The 13,748-nt window shown below is 40.8% G+C and overlaps 1 protein-coding gene across 2 annotated transcripts in view; it reads right to left on the bottom strand.

The window, feature by feature from the left end:
* LOC126418615 (jmjC domain-containing histone demethylation protein 1) overlaps positions 1-13,748 on the bottom strand; it is a 130,135-nt gene that overhangs the window by 93,236 nt on the left and 23,151 nt on the right. For both annotated transcript variants that reach the window (XM_050085454.1, XM_050085455.1), the window contains exon 9: positions 4,287-4,562. In XM_050085454.1, the coding sequence (XP_049941411.1) occupies positions 4,287-4,562 (276 nt within the window). The remainder of the gene's footprint in view (positions 1-4,286; positions 4,563-13,748) is intronic.

Here is a 13,748-nt window from a genome sequence, read left to right as displayed (position 1 = left end):
ATGCGAGATTTCCACACTCCTAAACATCCCTGGGTCCACTGTTTCCAATGTGACAATGAAATGGAAATGTGAAGGGACATGTACAGCACAAAAGTGTACAGGCCGACCTCACCTGTTGACTGACAGAGACCACCGACAGTTGAAGAGTCGTAATGTGTAATAGGCATATTCAAGCCATCACACAGGAATTCCAAACTGCATCAGGAACCACTGCAAGTATTATGACAATTAGGCAGGAGGTGCGAAAATTTGGATTTCATGGTCGATTGACTGCTCATAAGCCGCACATCATGCCGGTAGATGCCAAACAACGCATCGTTTGGTGTAAGGAACACAAACATTGGACGATTAAACAGTGGTAAAACGTCGTGTGGTGTGACGAATCACGGTACACAATATGGCGATCCGATGGCAGGGTGTGGGTATGGTGAATGCCCGGTGAACGTCATCTGCCAGCATGTGTAGTCCCAACAGCAAAATTTGGAGATGGTATTGTTATGGTGTGGTCGTGGTTTTCATGGAGGAGGCTTGCACCCCTTGTTGTCTTGCATGGCATTATCACAGCACAGGCCTACGTTGATGTTTTAAGCTCCTTCTTGCTTCCCATTGTTGAAGAGCAATTCGGGGATGGCGATTGCATCCCTCTAATGGACTGGCCTGGACAGAGTCCTGACCTAATCCTACAGAACACCTCTGGGATGTTTAGCAAACGCCGACTTAATGCCAGGCCTCACCAACCGACACTGATACCTCTCCTCAGTGCAGCACTTTGTGAAGAATGGGCTGCCATTACGCAAGAAACCTTCCAGCACCCGATTGAACGTATGCCTGCGAGAGTGGAAGCTGTGATCAAGGTTAAGGGTGGGCCAACACCATATTGAATTCCAGCATTACCGATGCAGGGTGCCACGAACTTTTAAGTCATTTTCAGCCAAGTGTCCAGATACTTTTGATCACGTAGTGTATCTTCATCAAAGAGTTGGGTGCACTGAGTACTTGGAATGCCTGCTTCACAGCGTATTAAGAATGGAATCTTTCTTTTGCCATGCACTGAATGAAACACTAATATTGTATGTAGGAAAAAAACCAATTCTAAGTAGCTGCTCTGCAGGTTCAGTTAGGGCTATTTTAGTTTCTTAGTGCTATTTCATGAGTGTATCTTTCTGCTAACATGGAATGGAACTGCTGTTGAAGGTAAAATACACTGACCAGCATGAAAAACGCAACACTTCAATTTCTAACAAAACTTGAAATTTATTTTACATTTATGACACTAATGCACTATACGATGATGGGACGTTGGGTACGGTCCCATCTTGAGTGTCAAACAATTAAAAGAGAACAACAATTATAAAAAAAATTAGCAAATTAAGCCAGAGATGCACACTTCACAGAAATTTGGAATAAGCTCATAAAGATAATGCATGACTGTTTTAATGTTATACACTTCACACTTTACTTCACAGATCTTGGAGGCTATCTCTGAGACCTCTGTTAGCTCCTAAGTATGTATTGCCACCTGTTGCACCAATGACGGCATTCAACCTATCAGGCATGCTCCTGATTAATGTGGTAGTGTCCTGTTGATTAATCATATCCCATTCTTCCAGCAGGGTGTTCCGTAGGTCCTGTAGGGTCTCTCGACGGGCTCTTCTCCCCAGCCAGTCTCCAACATGCTCAATAGGATTCAAATAAGGGCTTCGAGCAGGCCAGCCCACAGCATGAATCCCTATTTCATCTGAGAACTCTTGCACAACTCTCGCAACATGTGGTTGTGTATTAATGTAAAATCATAACCAATAAATGGAGTGAAAGGCCCAACACGCTCCAGAAGGATTTCCTCCACATACAATGTACATTAAGGCTCCCATGATCCATGAAGACCAAATCCGTTGTTGCAGCTGTATTGATTCCTGCCCACACAATCACAGAACCACCATGGAAAGGTGTTCTGGATGAGAATGTGCAAGGGAAATACCTTTTCCCTGGCGTTCTCCAGGCCCTCTGTCTTCCGTCAGGTGATTGGAGGCCAAATTGTGACTCATCAGTGAACAACACTTGATCCCAATGTCGTACTGTCCAGCCAAGACGTTCGCTTGTGAAACATAGTCAAGCTGTGCAACACTCTGGTGAGTTCCGGACCCGTAGCAGGTCTCCTGGACTGACGATAACTTCTTCCAATCTTTTTTGAATGGTTATCTCACTAACATTGACCCCTGGATCTGGTCGAGTTGATTTCATGCTTCAATAGCAGTGGTGTGATGGATGCGAAGAACTTGAAGTTGTGAGAAGCGGTCATCTATCTCCGATCTTGCTCTTCTTGGGCCTGTTTCTGGTCTCCTAGCAAAGCCTCCAGTTTCCTGGTTCTGGAAATCGTGAAGGTCTAGCTGTCAACATTCTGCAACATAATGCACGCTGCAACCATGTTCCACCAAAGCAACAGCTTTCATGGCTTGTTCCGGGCTTAACAGCATGTTTACTCCAGAAAGCTTATTATGACAATCAGAGAAAGATCCTACAAACACGTGTGATTCTAAGGGGGACACTTCAGTGCTACAAAAGTGGGAAAACATTCAGTGATGTGTTTCCCAGGTTGTGGGGGGAAACAACAACTGAGGCTAGTACAATAAATAATCAAAACTTCTTTTGTTTGTTCACAAAGCAACGTCAATAACATGTCCTGTATCAAAAAATTGTTGTAGGGCTTCACTTTAATTAAGTAGATAATTACACGATGATTACATATCATGTATTGGATGTTGCGGTTTTTGTGTCGGTCAGTGTAGTTACCAATTAAAACAGATGTTTTCTGTCCTTTAATTGATGGACACACTAAAACACACTTTTCTCTCTTTTGCACTTTCCAATGGACTTACGAAATTTGTGTAGTAATTTATGGCTTCACGGACAGTCTGGAGCACATGGTGGCTCACCACTGACTACTAATGTTGAACTGTTTAGGTGCATAACACAGTGCAGAGAGGCTGGACATCAAGCGAGTTGTGAATGCAAGCACTGGTGGTTGTTGGCACTGGTGTCATCATCCTTGTTGTCCCACTGCTGAGAACTTGAGCAATTCTACTGAACCGCAAGACAGATATTGTTGAACTTTAAGCTTTCTACCTACTGATGAAAGTAATCAGTTTGCTTAACAATTTCTACCACTTCTCTATACAACCTGTAGCAGAACCAATTGTGGGTGGCAGAATTTGCATTTTCTCAAATAAAATCTTGTCTTCCTGGTTGCAAAGTGCATTACACTACAGTTGATTAACCAGTTTCTCCTCAACAACAATTGCCTTTGTGCTCCTCTAGAAACTATTCCACCTTTCACATTGTGATACACTTGTACACTCATCCACAACTACATCGTACCTAGCTGAGTAGACAGTCATGAAACTTCTTTGTGGGTTTTATATATTACACTAATGTTCTGTTTCTTAAAGAAGGTGCCCTCCACAGACGGGGATAAAGTGTTGGGTTCTCTACCAGATCCCAGAAGACCACAGCATAATAGCCCAGGGGAATTTTAGCAATTTTAACTTTTCCATGCTGAAACGGTATCTTCTGTATAACAGAACTGTTCACTCAGTGTGGGAATGTGGCTAAATGGCTGCGAGTAATTCTACGCCTAATACAGTTATTTCAAAATTTAGAGCATTTAGAGCAAAAGTACTAGCAGTACAAATTGTTCAAAGAGAGTGACCATTGCTAAAAGTTAAATGTTCAATGACTGTAAATACTACTTGGAGTGCGAAACCACGGTAGTTATCATTATACGTCACTTACACAATTTTTTTATCCATGAACATTGTTTCATTAAGTACAAAAGGCAGAAAATATATAATTATGTTAATGCAAAAGCAGGTGCAAATTAACATTGTTAACATAGGAAATCTGAAGGATACAATTAAAATATGTTGTAAATGGTGAAAAAAGTTAATTCCAGGAATGTAAAAGTGGAATTATAATGTATTACTGCTAAACAACTTAAAAGTAACCCTTATCTTTGAAACAACAATGTTCAGGAATGTGTTGATCCCAAATTTAGAGAGGGTCTAAGGACAATTAGTGCAGCTCTTAAAATGTGATGCCGACACCAGAAGCAAAAAGGTGGCTGGAGATATTTAGTCCTTATCAACAGTACAGTGAACTTCAAACAACATCTTTGCATTTTATTATCTCAATAGTTCCTGACGTGGGAGTGCCAGTAACATATAAATAGTAAATAAAATCATTAAAAACATACTTAAAGAGTTTATAGTGCAAACACATGAATGTATCACCTGTAGACATTGCCTCATGATGCAGGTCTGCTTGGCTCTGCCAGGTCCACCAAATTTAACCATATCCAAACAAAATGTACATTCTCCGCAATCAGACCGCTGGCACGCCTCACAACGTTTACACCTTGTTCGCCTTCGTCGGGGTCCACTATTCTGTCCCGCAGCTCCTTTTCCACCCCACGATGCACGACCCAGCTTGTGTTTTGGACCTGGGCCGCCCAAAGATGCACGGTTACCAGAGTTCCGTGCCAGTGGTATTCTCCCAGGTATTCGATCCTGTTAACAAAATTCTTGTGTTACTCCAACAATGAAATTACAGAGTAATGAATAATATCTTGCACTTTTCAAATGGGATGTGGTTACTTCAGGCTAAGTAGTTACGTGTGGCCAAGGTGTAGTTTTTAGGTAACTTTCTTTTAAGATAGCTCTTACAAATACTTTATGCTTGTGGCAAAAAGTCATCTGTTTATGTTCCAGAAACTTATCTGTTACCCACAACTAACTCTATGTGTTTCTTCCAACAACACAACTATCACCTAACTACTCAGTCCATATGTCTGAATAAACCAAATGATTGCCAGCTATTTATAAACTTTTGATGGTGTAAATAAAGGATTATTGCAGGTTATAAACGCAAATGAATACTTTCAGAATACTGAGCCACAAATGCTGCCAACTATCTTCAGGAGAAATGTCAGTGCTGTCACTAGACAAATGTTTTGTTAACTAGCAGTTCCTCCCTCTGGGAGGAGCGAGAGGTAAAGGGTAAATTGGAGAAGGTTATGAAGGTCTATGCAACAAGTCTTTTCTTTTTGACTTTGCTGAATAAATCCCCCACTCCTCCCCAAGGAAGGTTGGTTTCTGGGGTTAAAGGGACCAGACTGCTACGGTCATCGGTCCCTCCACAAGGAAGGAACTATTAGTTATGAAAGCTAGGATCATATACATACTTTTAAATGTGACTATTGGCAATATTGATATTTTACGTCAAAGTACAGACTAGCCAGGAATTTTGTATCACAAAATTAATATTTATCTAAAAACAAAGATGATGTAACTTACCAAACGAAAGTGTTGGCATGTTGATAGAGACACTAACGAACACAAACACACACACAAAATTCAAGCTTTCGCAACCCACGGTTGCTTCATCAGGAAAGAGGGAAGGAGAGGGAAAGACGAAAGGATGTGGGTTTTAAGGGAGAGGGTAAGGAGTCATTCCAATCCCGGGAGCGGAAAGACTTACCTTAGGGTGAAAAAGGGACAGGTATACACTCGCGCGCGCGTCCACACACACACACACACACACACACACACACACACACACACACACACACACACACACACCCAACGTATGTAAAGGCAAAGAGTTTGGGCAGAGATGTCAGTCCAGGCGGAAGTACAGAGGCAAAGATGTTGTTGAATGATAGGTGATGTATGAGTGGTGGCAATTAGAAATTAGCTGATGTTGAGGCCTGGTGGAAAACGGGAAGAGAGGATATATTGAAGGGCAAGTTCCCATTTCTGGAGTTCTGATAGGTTGGTGTTAGTGGGCCAAGATGTGCTGGCCGTGCACCAAGGCATGTTTAGCCACAGGGTGATTCTCATTACCAACAAACACTGTCTGCCTGTGTCCATTCATGCGAATGGACAGTTTGTTGCTGGTCATTCCCACATAGAAATCTTCACAATTTAGGCAGGTCAGTTCGTAAATCAAGTGGGTGCTTTCACACGTGGCTCTGCCTTTGATCGTGTACACCTTCCGGGTTACAGGACTGGAGTACGTGGTGGTGGGAGGGTGCATGGGACAGGTTTTACACCGGGGGCGGTTACAAGGGTAGTAACCAGAGGGTAGGGAAGGTGATTTGGGGATTTCATAGGGATGAACCAAGAGGTTACGAAGGTTAGGTGGACAGCGGAAAGGCACTCTTGGTGGAGTGGGGAGGATTTCATGAAGGATGGATCTCATTTCAGGGCAGGATTCGAGGAAGTCGTATCCCTGCTGGAGGGTCACATTCAGAGTCTGATCCAGTCCCGGAAAGTATCCTGTCACAAGTGTGGCACTTTTGGGGTTCTTCTGTGAGAGGTTCTGGATTTGAAGGGATGAGGAAGTGGCTCTGCTTATTTGCTTCTGTACCATGTTGGGAGGGTAGTTGCGGGATGCAAAAGCTGTTTTCAGGTTGTTGGTGTAATGGTTCAGGGATTCAGGACTGGAGCAGATTCGTTTGCCATGAAGACCTAGGCTGTACGGAAGGGACCGTTTGATACGGAATGGGTGGCAGCTGTCATAATGGAGGTACTGTTGCTTGTTGGTGGGTTTGATGTGGACGGTTGTGTGAAGCTGGCCATTGGACAGATGGAGGTCAACGTCAAGGAAAGTGGCATGGGATTTGGAGTAGGACCAAGTGAATCTGATGGAACCAAAGGAGTTGAGGTTGGAGAGGAAATTCTGGAGTTGTTCTTCACTGTGAGTCCAGATCATGAAGATGTCATCAATAAATCTGTACCAAACTTTGGGTTGGCAGGCTTGGGTAACCAAGAAGGCTTCCTCTAAGTAACCCATAAATAGGTTGGCGTACGAGGGGGCCATCCTGGTACACATGGCTGTTCCCTTTAATTGTTGGTATGTCTGGCCTTCGAAAGTGAAGAAGTTCTGAGTCAGGATGAAGCTGGCTAAGGTAATGAGGAACAAGGTTTTAGGTAGGGTGGCAGGTGATCGGCGTGAAAGGAAGTGCTCCATCGTAGCAAGGCCCTGGACGTGCGGAATATTTGTGTATAAGGAAGTGTTGTTTGTTGGTAATGAGGATCACTCTGTGGCTAAACATGCCTTGGTGCATGGCCAGCACATCTTGGCACAGTGTTACACCGTCCGGGTTACCTGGATACTTCCCACTAACACCAACCCATCAGAACTCCGGAGATGGGAACTTGCCCTTCAATATATCCTCTCTTCCTGTTACCCACCAGACCTCAACCTCTGCTAATTTTAAATTGCCGCCCCTCGTACATCACTTGTCACTCAACAACATCTTTGCCTCCGTACTTCCGCCTCGACTGACATCTCTGCCCAAACTCTTTGCCTTTACATATGTCTGCTTGTGTCTGCATATGTGCGGATGAATATGTGTGTGTGTGTGTGTGTGTGTGTGTGTGTGTGTGTGTACGCGCGCGTCCACGCGAGCGAGAGTGTATACCTGTCCCTTTTCCGCCCAAAGGTAAGTCTTTCCACTCCCGGGATTGGAATGACTCCTTACCCTCTCCCTTAAAACCCACATCCTTTCGTCTTTCCCTCTCCTTCCCTCTTTCCTGATGAAGCAACTGTGGGTTGCGAAAGCTTGAATTTTTGTGTGTGTTTGTGTTTGTTAGTGTCTGTATCAACATACCAATGCTTTCGTTTGGTAAGTTACATCATATATTTATATTGGTGATATAACAATTAGTATTACTGATAAGAAATACTTAAAACAGATCACAGCACACTGGTTTCAAGAATAAAAAGTACTTACACAGGATAAATCATCAAACATATTCGAGGAGCAATACTACGTAAACCGTCTTTTTATTATTCAGATAGACAAATAGTGGTTGTTTTATTTGCATATTGTCCTATCTGGTATGTATTTCATACATTCACTGGAATATGAATGCATGGCCACACCAGCGCAGAATTGGCAATTGCAAACCAGCCAATATCAGCCATTGTGGCTGATTATCATCTTTCTAATGATTTGATTTGGCTATAAATATATATATGAGAGAAAGAGAGAGAGAGAGAGAGAGAGAGAGAGAGAGAGAGAGAGAGAGAGAGAGATTAGGGGAAGTTAAAAATTGGAGACTGGGGGAGGGGGAAAGAAGTTAGCAGGTTAAAAATGACAAGAGTGATCCTTCCACCTTAAGAAGAAGGGGTGCAGATATAAAGGAAAAATTACAGACAGAGTAGGATGTAAAAGGCAGTACATTAGTACGCAATGTGCTATTTCTAATTCTGACATGATGGAAAGAGTACATTGAGAAGAACGAACAGATTATTGTTACACATTTATAGCCATCACCAAATAGGCAGAATACATAAAAGGACATAAGAAAACTGCCCATTTCTGATGTATCCATCACCAAACTGCTGAGCTGCCATCTAATGTAGGACTCAACTAGAACTGAGTGCCTTATACACTACGTGGCCATTTGAATCACCCTCCCCATCAACACCAGTTGTTCTGAATTCCAGAGACAGGACTTCGCTCTCAAACTTATCCACTCATCACAAACACCCTCCTGGACTACTCTTTACTTGTTAGAAATGTATGCTTTATTTTTTGCTTATTTATTTTTAACCTCACAATTGCTAATGCTCCTGTCCCCACCTTTCTCCTCTTTCTCCTTTATTCAGGGGATATACATGGACAAAAATTTCCTGGATTACCTGGTTAAAAATACACTTTTTATGGGGTGAAAATACACTGGTGGAAGTGCATTTTTCTGTTTTACGTGACAAGATACTTTCCTTAGGAGCTGTAAAACTTATCAATCCTTTGAATGGCAAAGGCTTTATTCACCAGCATACAACATCCCAGCACTTTAGGAAATGAAACACAGCACAAAACAATGCTTTTCGGAAAGATCTTTGATGTGTGGCAGCATTTACAAAGCATATTTTCGTATTACGGACATATAACCACCAATCCACCAAATACAGCATGGTAGCTTCCAAAGCACTGAAACTGAGATGAGACCTTAGTTTCTCCCAGCACATACAATGTTTGAGTAACTTACGGGAATGCAGCTGGGTGGTGATTTCAACAACCATTGAAATTTCAACAGGAGCACACCCTGCATTTTCAAAGCAAAACTGCAGCAAGTATGTGCTGTGCAAGCCAATTTAAACATAGCACACACACACACACACACGAGAAAACACTAGTGCCATCACAAACCTAAGACGACTGAAGTCACAAGTTATCAATAGTGAAATTAATAATTATCAGGTGAGGTAGCATAAAGTCTGTCCCTCTGTTTTTCAAAAAGTGAGAGAGTGGGATACCATGCAGAATTTGTTTTTGTTTAAATTATAACTTTTACTACTGTCACCTTTGGTTTGGTTTGTGATGGCACTAGTGTTTTTTGCTCCAGTTTTGCCTTGAAAATGACAGGGTGTGTTGCTGTCAGTACACCAGCAGTTGTCGACAATATCACTTGGCTGCATCTCATCAGTCAATGAAAGTAGACATACAGAGCGTAGGATATGTGATGTAGTCGGCCTACAGCAACATCACTGTTAAGTAGTGCGATAACACACATAGGAAAACTTAATGGTTTAAATTAATACACACACAGTATAGCTACACGAAAAGCTAAGCTTTCACATATAATATTAGTCTTTTTTAGCGTTTGTTACTTATTAAGATATATCAAACACAAATGTGCCAGTAAAATTTTAAATACCAGAGTAAATGGCTGGTCTTCAGGGTATGAAATTTTCTAAGCAGCTAGTCCTTGAAGTGTTGAATTTTGAATGAAGTCAAATGCTCTATTAATTTAAGAAATTCTTTGCTATCTCCGTCCTACAGCAACTGACACATTTTGGTGTCAGCAGATGCTTCAGTGTGCACAGTGTTCTGTTGTTCTAAGTGGCACATGCTCTTTGCCACTAAAGTTTTATTTTGGCGTCATTAACTTGTTTATATTTCATTGGTGCTGTATTATACTGCAGAAGAGGGCTAAAGTAAAGTTCTTAGTTAAAGAGTATCAGAAAACTACAAAAATTTAAATGAAAACTGAAACACTGAAAATTCCTGGAATTTTAAAAATCCTGAGTGTCCCTTGGCGTATACATCATGTTCTTTCTCTCCATTTCCTCCTCCTCCACTGATCTATCCACACTCCTCTCACTGCCCCTTCCACCATCTCCGTACCGAAACTGACACTTTACACTAGAACCTCATGCATAACGAGCAAAAAAAATTGTAAAAAGATGACTTAATGTTTCGCATAATGATTGACGATGATTTAGTGAAAGGTCACCAGCAGTTCGCACACTACAGGGGAAACGTTCAACAGTAACAACACGTTTCACTGTCGGCAGTGGCATATGAACAATGTATTTAGTACATACTGCAGTCTGGGTTTAGTGCTCTTTCTGCTACCATCGTAGTGCAGCTTGTTATCACACATTTTCCTAAACTTGTTTTCATATAGTGGATTTTTTTTTTTTGCGTGCAATGTTTAATAACCTTCATAGAAACGTCCCTGAAGATAAATCTGCAAGAAGACAACCATAAAAAAGAAAATGACCTTAAAAATGAAATGTAAAATCAACGAAAAACACTAATGTGCTGTGAATGTTGCTGATTTAGCATGCAGATAAAATCGTTCGACCATCAACTATTTGCACTATCCTCAAGAACAAGGACAAGATTAAGGTGGTAGATGCTTCAATGGGAGCAAGAAGATTATCTTGGATGATGTCAAAAGGTTGCTCTTTATAAGGATAAATGAAAAACAATTACAAAGCACCTCTATTAACAACAACATGATTTGTGTGAGGCGAGAATGATTTTCACCGACCTCATTAAGAAGACGCCAGGATCAGCGGCCAAAGAAGTGTTTAAGGGAAGCTGTGGGTGGTTTGGGAAGTTTAAGAGATGAACTGGCATCCACAGCATTGTGAGGCACAACGAAGCAGCCAGCTCAGACACAAAGGCAGCAGAGAACTTCATCAGCAACTTCAAGATACTCTTAGATTCTGAAGGTTATCTGTAGCAACAGGTTTTTAATTTTGATGAGACAGGTCTATTCTGGCGAAAGATGCCAAAGCATAATTTTATAACAGCAGAGGAGAATGCATTGCCTGATCACAGGCTAATGAAAGACCGTCCCACAATGTTGTTGTGACGCGATCTTTTTTGTGACTGGATCAATGAAGTGTTTGGTCCTTTTGTAAAAAAAAAAATATTTGCTCGAGATTAATCTGCCACGCCATGTCTTGCATGTTACGGACAATGCTCCCGCCCATTCTCCCGGCCTACAAGACAATCTCTTTAAGAATTTCAACACATCAAGATTCAATTTATGTCTCCAGCATCACTCCGTTACTCCAGCCTATGGACCAGCAGATTATTTCTAACTACAAGTAGCTCTACACTGCATCACTCTTCGAGCAATGGTTTGAGATGACACGCTACCGAACTCACTCTCAGAGAGTTTTGGAAATATCACTTCAACATTGTCGCCTGCATGAAGATGATCGAAAAGGCGTAGGAAGAGATTATCTAGAGAACAGTCACTTCTGCTTCGAAGAAGCTTTGGTCAGAATGCGTTGTCAAATGTGACTGAGGCGTTTTAGTCAGTACTTGTGGAGCCTGTAGTCAATGAGAGTGTGTGGCAAAGAGTATGGGAGTAGAAGTTATATCAATGAGCTTATGGAAGATCACAGCCAAGAAATGACCACTGAAGAGCTTAAGTAGTTTACGTGTGTTTCACACCAGGAAGTTGTGAAGAAGAGTTCAGAGGAAGAGGAGGAGGAGGAGGAGGAGGAGGAGGAGGAGAGGGCAGTAACAGCAAAACAGCAATCTTCTGGCACAATAAGAGAAGTGCTGAAAGCATGGGAATCTATTGCATTGTACACTACTACACTACCACACGCACTAGTCACATTTTTGGCAAGTGTTGAAGTGTCGGCAGAAACAAGTGACTATAGATAGCTTCCTAGTAAAAAATAATTAGTTATGTAGTGTGAATAGTTGAGTACATAATACTGTAAGTACAATTTTCTTTCAATAAATGGCATGAACATGGTAGAACTTTTAGTACTTTTTCTGCATGGGATGCATTATCGTACTTTACATTAATTTACTTAGGATAAATTGTTTCGCTTAAAGAGTGTTTCACACTATGAGTAAAATTCTGGAACAAATTATGCCTGCTATGTGACGTTTTATGGTACTCGATATAAATTTTCTATTTCTTTTTTTATTATATTTCCCCTTCACAGGATGGAATTGACACTCACTGCTACCACGATTGCGATTCAAATCAAGAAGTGCTGTTGACATCATTGCTGAGTGGCATTGCCTCCTGTCATGTACAAGGCTGTTACAACATTTCAATGAGGAGTTCTATTTTCAAAGGAAAGTTGCAACTCACCGTATAGCGGAGATGCTGAGTCGCCGATAGTAACAACAAAAAGACTGTCACAAACATAGCTTTCGGCCAGTAAGGTCTTCGTCAGAATTAGATGACACACACACACACACACACACACACACACACACACACACACACAAACACAATTCGCACACATGACGTAAGCCTTACTGGCCGAAAGCTTCATTTGACAGTCTTGTATGGTGAGTGGCAACTTTCCTTAATAATTTCAATAAAGAAGCTCATCAACACAGTACTCTTGTTACCACACATATTTTAATCTTTGAGTATTGAATATTTGTTAAATACTGTCCTGCAGCATCAATACATTGTAAAACATATTTGTTATATATGTATTCCATCATCAGAGCCGAAATTCATGCTTTATTATGTTATTTTATTTTTTCACTATTACCTTTGAGCAGGATTCATTTACAAGCAACATTTGCATAATACTGGGTCTCACAGGCAGCACACTGGAATGAACATTGCATTCAATGTGCCTATTTACAATGCTAAAGTATGTTCTATTGCTTAGTAGCTAAGGTTGCCAATGGACAGAAAAATTCTGTTTCAACTCTTAAGTCATCAGACTTCCATAGATTCTTTCAAGCACACGAAAGTGTAAAGTTACATTGTGTTTATAGTAAATATACATTTGTTGGTTGTTTACTTACATCTTGGGAGTCTTAAATGTTATTTGCTCACAATGGCATTTTGCCTTGTCATATTTATGATGTATCTGAACAACTGTCTTTTTATTCATCTATTTGTAAGTCAAGTCTGTTGTTGAGTTTTATTACCTTTGAGGAAAATTAATTCCGATTTATGTAAAATTTAGGTTTGTCTTTCGTTCTGAATTATGTATCCACCGAGAAGGATCTTGCCCAAGTATTCAACATATTTTTCATTTCTAAGTTTGATTTGTTCATTTAAAAATGTTACTTCGTTTTGTCAAATGTGTGTGGATCTACTCAAATGTTCACATAGCTTCCCTTTCGCAATTGACAAAGAACTCAAAGATCACTGCTGTAGAGTGCCATTCTTCTTTAGGATACATATTGAATATGGAGTGGTTGTTTTCACTTTTGTTATGTATTCTTTGTATCTAATATTAAATTTTCACCCTGCTTATCCATAACACATGACAATTGCTGTAATTAATTTTATACATTGTTGACTTGTAATTTAGAATTATGGCTATTCTGTGCACTTTGTTCAATCATACTACATTTTCTGTGCAATAGTTAATTTTAAGATTGGTATTACAAAATGAGTAACTTAGTTTTTGAGAAGTATTCTCTGGAGACATGGAAAAATGAA

Source organism: Schistocerca serialis, chromosome 9, assembly GCF_023864345.2.
Source record: "Schistocerca serialis cubense isolate TAMUIC-IGC-003099 chromosome 9, iqSchSeri2.2, whole genome shotgun sequence".
Taxonomy (NCBI): domain Eukaryota; kingdom Metazoa; phylum Arthropoda; class Insecta; order Orthoptera; family Acrididae; genus Schistocerca; species Schistocerca serialis.
Note: the sequence above shows the minus strand (reverse complement) of the source record. Positions and strands in the feature narration are given on the sequence as shown.